This window comes from Pongo abelii, chromosome 9 (assembly GCF_028885655.2).
Source record: "Pongo abelii isolate AG06213 chromosome 9, NHGRI_mPonAbe1-v2.0_pri, whole genome shotgun sequence".
NCBI lineage: Eukaryota > Metazoa > Chordata > Mammalia > Primates > Hominidae > Pongo > Pongo abelii.
In genome coordinates this window covers 66,005,059-66,012,645 of record NC_071994.2, presented here as the reverse complement: position 1 = coordinate 66,012,645, position 7,587 = coordinate 66,005,059, and the positions used below count along the sequence as shown (strand labels likewise).

Sequence of the window (7,587 nt, the reverse complement as noted above, 5' to 3'; positions counted from 1 at the left end):
TGGGATTACAGGCGTGAGCCACCGTGCGTGGCCAGCAGTGACTTTGAGTCTGGCCAGGATACAGTCAGTGTACTCTGGCTTCTGCCATTGTTGCTGCTGACAATTGTGTCCATCTTCTGGGGGGTGTGAGGAGCCCATTCTCTTCTTTCATTACTCATAACAGAGGGGACCATGGGCAAGAACTAGGCGAGGTTGGGAGCTGAGTTAGGGAACTGGGTGGTGGGCCAGGCAGCAGGGGTGGCTGAATAGGAAGTCTTACAGCACAGGCTAAAAGAGTCCTTTCCAGTATCAGGGAAGGCAGGGGAAGCAGGAAGCACAGGTGTTTAATGTGCAAATCATTAAGAAAAAACCAATTTCACTCCAGCATGTTCAGAGAGCCCCTAAACAGCCACTACTAGCTTGCAGCAGCAGCTGGCTGAGGCTGGGACAGGGTCAGGCTGGATGTGGACTGGGGCCTCCTCACCCTCTTTGCTGCTTTGTGCTCTGACCTCCTGCCTCTGCCCCAGCGCCACCAGAATCTCTGCTTCTTCTCTTATACCTCTGAGATGTAGAGATCTTGGACTGGCCATATGGTTCCCACTCCCAGGAGGTCAGGGTCCTCAGGGGCCATGTTGGGACCTCTTCTTGCCCCTGGGCATCCAGACCCAGGGAAATGGTGAGCTGCTGTCTCAGGAGGGAGCTGCTCCCCTGCCCTGTTTTAACTGCCCCCAGGTTGGCTTATAGGGGAGGCTGCTTGCTCTTAGGCTGGCCCCTCAGGGTGTAGATGTCGTTGGGAGTGGGCTGATGTTGGGCGCATTTTATAGGAGGACAGGGATGTGTGAAACTTGTAGGTATGTGACTACAGAGAGCAGTGAGAGGACAGGGATGTGTGAAACTTGTAGGTATGTGACTACAGGCAGCAGTGAGAACAGGTGCCTCCAGGCAGGTGGTAGAGACACAAGTGGGTGTTAGCACAGGTGAGGTGGGATATGGACATTGACAGGCATGGCCAATTGTGGGTGTAGACGGTAGCAAGGTGTGGATCTCAGTGACAGCAACTGGGTGTCAGGATGCCAATGGATGAAGTAATAATAGCTAAGACTTTATACCACTTACAATGTACCCATTACTATTCTGTTTCATATAAATTTATTCATAATTTTCACAACCCCATAAAAGATACCCTATTAGTTTCCCCACTTTTTGAAGAGAGGGAGCAGAAGCACAAAGAGGTCAAGCAGCTGCCCAAGGTCACCTAGCTAGTAAGTGGCAGGGCCGGGACTTGAACCCAGGCTGTCTGGCTCCAGCATTCACTCTCAGTCCTCTGCACCATGGACGTGGGGTGGGGAGTGAAGGTGTGATGCAGGTGGCTGCAGGCACGAGGAGGTAGAGTAGCATGAATGGATGTTGTTGAAGACAGAGGCCTAGGCGCACACAGGAGGGGGAGGGTGGTGTGGCCTGAGCCAGGGTGGGTGCAGGGCAGTGGTTCTCAGCCTTCAACAGGAAATCAGAATCACCTGGAGGGCTTGTTATACCACAGATCTTTTCTGCTTCCAGAGGTCTGGGATGGGGCCCCAGACATGCGTTTCTAGGAAGTTTCCAGATGATGCTGATGCTGTAGTTTAGGGACTTTGGGAATACTGGGGCAGGGCATGATGCAAGGGAGATTATGGAAGTGGTGGCTTCGAGGTGAAGAAAGCTGGGTAGAGTGAGACTGTAACAGAGTGAATGTAGGAGCATGGGACAGCTACAGCCAGAGGGAGATGCCCCTTGGAATAAGCACAGGGATGAGTGCAGTCGAGTTCCGTATGGAAGAAAGTACGGGGGAAGAGGATGTTGGAGCCCTGGCTTTGAGGGCATGGCAAAGGCAGTGCCTGCAACCCCAGGGGAGCCTCTTTCCTCTTGAGGCTCCTGCTCCCTGTGTTGACCCCTGGGTGGTAGGTGGTGGCCATTAGGTGTGGCCAGCCTGGAGAATGTCTGGCTGTCCTTTCATTGGTCTGCAGTGGAGCCCAAGGGGCTGTTTAGGGAGTTAAATGTGAACTTGAAGGGGAGTCTATGATATGGCCTGGGGAGCCCTGGGCTGGATAGATTTCTGGGTGTGTTAGAGTGCCTGAGACAACAGGCCTCTCTTCCCTTGAGGGTCCCATAGGTACAGGGGGTTCCACCATGCTCATCAATTTTCAACTATAAATTACTGATCCAGAGTAGGAGAATCCCTGTGGAAAGAGGACCCAGGGAACTTGAGGATGGGGGAGGGGCTGAAACCTGAGCAGAAGGGACTTCCTGTCCTTCCTGTCTTAGCACCTGTTATTGGTCATTGCTCTGCTGTGAGCTAGGGAGCTGGAGGGGGTGCTGGGCAGGGGGATGGGGGGAGTCCTTCAAACCAGAAAAAGGGGATTTCCCCCAACCAGAAGAAGGGCTGCTGGACTGCAGCAAGGAACATCCTGCTGAAGGTGTTGGAAGAACTGCGAGTTGGGCAGCAGGCTCTGAGAAAGATGATTCCACTCTGGGGGTCGCTGCTGTCCTGAGGCTGGCCCAGAGGGGCTGACCTGGAGCCCTGCGTGAGTGAGCCAGGTGCTAAGGGCTGAATTGAGTCCCCCAAAAGGATATGGTAAGGTCCTCACCCCCAGTACCTCAGAATGTGACCTTGTTTGGAGATAATCTTTACAGAGATAGTCAAGTTAAATGAGGTTGTTAGGGTGGTCCGTCATTCAATATGACTGGGATCCTCCTAAAGACAGGAAATTTGGGCCCCAGAGACAGACACATACAGAGGGAAGACAACGTAAAGACACAGGGGAGAAGATGGCCATCGCCCCACCAGGGAAGGCCTGAGACTACCAGGAGCCAGAAGAGAGGCCTGGAGCAGATTCCCCTCCCAGCCCACAGAAGGAACCAGCCCTGCCAATACCTTGATTTTGGACTCCTAGCCTCCCAAACTGAGACGATCATTTTCTGTTATGTAAGCCACCCAGTGTGTGGAGATCTGTTATGGCAGCTGAAGGAAACTGACAACCCCTGATTCATGGGAGGAGCCTGAGCGGTCTTGGCAAATGGACACAGGCAGTGTCCTGGCGAGGGGCTGGGCCCGGGGGCAGCTCTGGGGGGTGAAGGAGGAGGTGAGTTGGCAACTTCAGGAGAGGGCACAGTGGCCTGAAGCCCAGCAGATGACACTCCAGTGACCAGTGAGCAACTGTGGTTCCTCAGGAATGAAGGGCTGCAGGTATCTTCCAGAGGGGTACCTGCCATGGGAGAGGCAGAGGGGACCGTCCCTCTGGGTTGGAACCTGAGGTCACAGTGCCCTTCTTGCTGCCTTGGATCTAATGAAGAGAGCTGGCAGCTTCTACAACAAGCTCCCCCTGAGTGCTGGTCATTAAAGCCCCCTTTCTGAAGGACGAGAAGCCAGAAGGGAGCACATAGGGACACATCTTTGGCTACAAGAACTCCAAGTTCAAAGGAGCCAGGCATGAATCTCCACAGAGCACCAAATGACTGCAAAACCGTTTTCTTAATAATATTTTATTGTCAGTTATAAATATTTTCCATTTGTCCCCTATTTACAACTGCAAAATAGTTTGATATCATACCATCACCTACCAATCAGCATCTTTCTATAAACTCCATGAAAATTGAATAGGAAATAAAAAGCTCTTCTTGGGGGCCCACTAACCTGGTTCCCCAGACTCCAAACAACCCCACGTGGACAGCAGGCAACATTGCAGCAGGTGCTACACAGTAGCAAAGAGGCAGCCGGAAGTGGCCCCGGTGGGTCAGGACGCCAGGCTCCTCAGGATGTTGGTGATGCTCCAGTGCTGGCCTGAGCACTTCTGCAACACCAGCTGGAAACCGAACTCCAGGTCGCTATTCTCCTGCAGCTCCAGACAGCGTTTAGACTTGCGGTTCTGGATGGGTCCTCCCTAGGGGCCAGGGCAGACAGTGGGGTCAGAGGGCATAGAGGCAACATGCAGAGATTTGGGAGCCTCAGGCCAAGTGGCTGGTGAGGGCTGACATTATCTGTGTGGCCAGATCCCAGGAGGTCAGCATTCCCATGAAACTGCAGGCTCGCCCATCACTGATATGTTGGTCTCCTCTGGAAGACTGAATATGTGCCACAGCTCTCTTCACAGAGCCCTAGTTCTTCGCTACGAGAGAGACCTCCCCACCCCTAGGTAGTTCTGTCTACCTAGCTGGGCTGTGGCACACCTGTTTGCACCTACAGCTCTTACCCCAGGGGCTGGGTCTTGCTCCCCATAGCCATTGGCTGGGTCCCCTCTCTGAAAAGCCTAGTTTCTTGGGACAACCCATCATTGGCCCGCATTTGAGCATCACCAGAGGCCTGGGGCTTCCTGCTCCTAGGGTCCATGCCCCTAATTGGACCTCTGGAGTCATCAGTACTGGTTTCAACCAAAGTCAGCTTCTTGGTTACTGTCTATTAGGCCATTGGGCTCCCTAAGTCCTAACATGCATGATTTTCCCCCATGCTACTGATGTTCCAGAATGTTTGTAGCCATTCATACTCAGTTTATGACCCAAAGCCCCTTGATGTTCTGCTCCTCATATCAGCCCTATAGCAGCAAATAGGAGACCCCCAATTTTTGTAGTGAAATCCTTTCAGGGCTTGGACCCTTTAGGTTGCTGGCTGCAAGTCTGAGGTGGCAGCCTGGACTGTCTGAGCATCTCTGAGTTACCACCAAACTTGTGCTCAACTAGACTTTGGCCTCCCAAGCAGGCAGAATTGCTTTGGTGGGTGGAAGTCCTTATAATTGAACCCCTTGTAGCTTAATGGCACTTGAGTATGTGGTCAAACTCACTTTTTCCCCAGAACCTACTCCTGTGTTTCTGTCTCAGGTATTTGTGAGAAACATGGACATTTTCATTTATTTATCCTTTCAGCATCCAATTAAGCCTCAAGTCCTGGCAATTCTACCTCTTGTGTCATCTGACTGTCCCCTTATCCCTTTCCCATCACACTTGCCCTGGTTCAGGCCACCAACTTCTCTCTCTCACTGGGACAACTGGGTCAGCTCCCTAATGGATCTCCCTTCCAACCTCCAGAGGCAGGAATGCTGATCTTTCTAAAATGCATGTTTGGCCTAAAGGACAAAGTCCAAGCTCCTTAGTGCAGCACTGAAGGCCTCCATGGCTCAGTGCTGCCTTTCTTTCTAGCCTCATCTCTGATCCTTCCCCAGCTCCACGACTTTTGCTGCAGCCATACCAAATCCCTTGTACTTTTCTGAACCCGTTTACATTAACTCAGGGTTCCTGGACTTTAAGCAAGCTGTGCTCTCTGCTTGGGATTCTTCCCCATGCTCCCATGACAGGCTAAGCTGCGACCATGTATCAAAGCTCAACTCCATTTCCTCCAGGAAGTCTCTACTGCCCATCCATGCCTCACCTCCACTTCCACCTCCTCAGTCTACAAGCTGGGCTGGTGCTCTTCATTCTGTGCCTTTTCCAGCTCACAGTGGGAAGTGTACTGAGGGAGAGGTGGCAAACCTCGAAGGATGTCATCTAAGTCTGCCATGACCATTCCCATAGCAACAACTGACATCTCAAGAGAGTGTTAAGACTTGGTTCTCTACACAATGGGGGAAGGACAGTCTTTTCAATAAATTGCCTGAGAAAATGCAAAAGAATGAAACTAGAGCCCTATCTCTTGCTATATATGAAAAACAAATCAAAATAGATTAAAGACTTAAAACACTCCAGAATGTGGGAAACACTCCAGGACATTGATCTGGGCAACAATTTCTTGAGACAGACCTCAAAAGTACAGGCAACCAAAGCAAAAATGGACAAATAGGATCACATCAAGTTAAAAACCTTCTGCACAGCAAAGGAAACAATCAACAAAGAGACAGCCCACAGAATTGGAGAAAATATTTGCAAACTACCCCTCTGACAAGGGATTAATAACCAGGATACTTAAGTTCAAATAACTCAATAGCAAGAAGGTAAAAAATCCAATTAAAAAATGGGCAAAAGATCTGAACAGACATTCCACAAAAGACTTATAAATGGCAAACAGGTTATGGAAAAATGCTCAACATCAGTAATTACTGGAGAAATGTAAGCAAAAACTATAATGAATCATCTCACCCCAGTTAAAATGGCTTTAACCAAAAGACAGGCAATAATAAATGCTGGTGAGGATGTAGAGAAGAGGGAACCCTTGTACATACATTGTTGGTGGGAATGAAAATTAGTACAGCTACTATGGAGAACAGTATGGAGGTTCCTCAAAAAACTGAAAATAAAACTACTGTATGATCCAGCAATCCCACTGTTGGGTATATACCCAAAAGAAAGGAAACCAGCATATTGAAGACATATCTGCACTCCCATGTTTATCGCAGCACTATTTGCAATAGACAACATATGGAATCAACCTAAGTATCCATCAATAGATTAATGAATAAGGAATATGTGGTATATACACAGGATGGAATAATATTTAACCATTAAAAAGAATGAGATTCTGGTTTCACTGTCAAGATGGCTGAATAGGAATAGCTCCGGTCTGCAGCTCTAAGAGAGATTGACGCAGAAGGCGGGTGACTTCTGCATTTCCAACTGAGGTACCTGGTTCATCTCATTTGGACTGGTTGGACAGTGGGTGTAGCCCACGGAGGACAAGCTGAAGCAGGGTGGGGTATCGCCTCACCTGGGAAGTGCAAGGGGTCAGGGGATCTTCCCTCCCCCAGCCAAGGAAAGCTGTGAGACTGTACCTGGAGGAGCAATGCACTCCGGCCCAGATACTGTGCTTTTCCCATGGTCTTTGCAACTGGCAGACCAGGACCAGGTGCCTATACCACCATGGTGCTGGGTTTCAAGCAGAAAACAGGGCGGCTGTTTGGGCAGACACTGGGCTAGCTGCAGGAGTTTTTTGTTTGTTTGTTTTTTTCTCAATACCCCAGTGGCACCTGGAATGCCAGTAAGACAGAACCGTTCACTCTCCTGGAAAGGGGGCTGAAGCCAGGGAGCCAAGTGGTCTGGATCAGTGTGTCCCACTCCCACAGAGCCCAGCAAGCTAAGATCCACTGGCTTGAAATTCTCACTGCTAGGACAGCAGTCTGAGGTCGACCTGGGATGCTCAGGCTTGGTTGGGGGAGGGGCATCCGCCATTGCTGAGGCCTGAGTAGGTGGGTTTTTAAAATTTATTTTTTATTATTGTACTTTAAGTTCTGAGGTACATGTGCAGAATGTGCAGTTTTGTTACATAGGTATATGCATGCCATGGTGCTTTGCTGCACCCATCAACCTGTCACCTACGTTAGGTATTTCTCCTAATATTATTCCTCCCCTAGCCCTCCACTCCCTGACAAGCCCCAGTGTGTGATGTTCCCCTCCCTGTGTCCATGTGTTCTCATTGTCCAACTCCCACTTATGAGTGAGAATATGTGGTGTTTGGTTTTCTGTTCTTTGCTGTTCTTATGATAGTTTACTGAGGATGATGGTTTCCAGCTTCATCCATGTCCCTACAGAGGACATGCACTCATTTTTTATGGCTGCATAGTGTTCCATGGTGTATATGTGACACATTTTCTTTATCTAGTCTATTATTGATGGATATTTGGGTTGGTTCCAAGTCTTTGCTATTGTGAATAC

The 7,587-nt window shown here is 49.8% G+C and overlaps 1 protein-coding gene across 2 annotated transcripts in view; it reads right to left on the bottom strand.

The window, feature by feature from the left end:
* Window positions 1-3,482: 3,482 nt before the first annotated feature.
* GALNT18 (polypeptide N-acetylgalactosaminyltransferase 18) overlaps window positions 3,483-7,587 on the bottom strand; it is a 350,806-nt gene continuing 346,701 nt past the window's right edge. For both annotated transcript variants that reach the window (XM_002822026.5, XM_054524653.2), the window contains one exon: window positions 3,483-3,896. In XM_002822026.5, coding sequence (XP_002822072.1) covers window positions 3,750-3,896 — 147 coding nt within the window. In that variant the 3' untranslated portion in view covers window positions 3,483-3,749. The remainder of the gene's footprint in view (window positions 3,897-7,587) is intronic.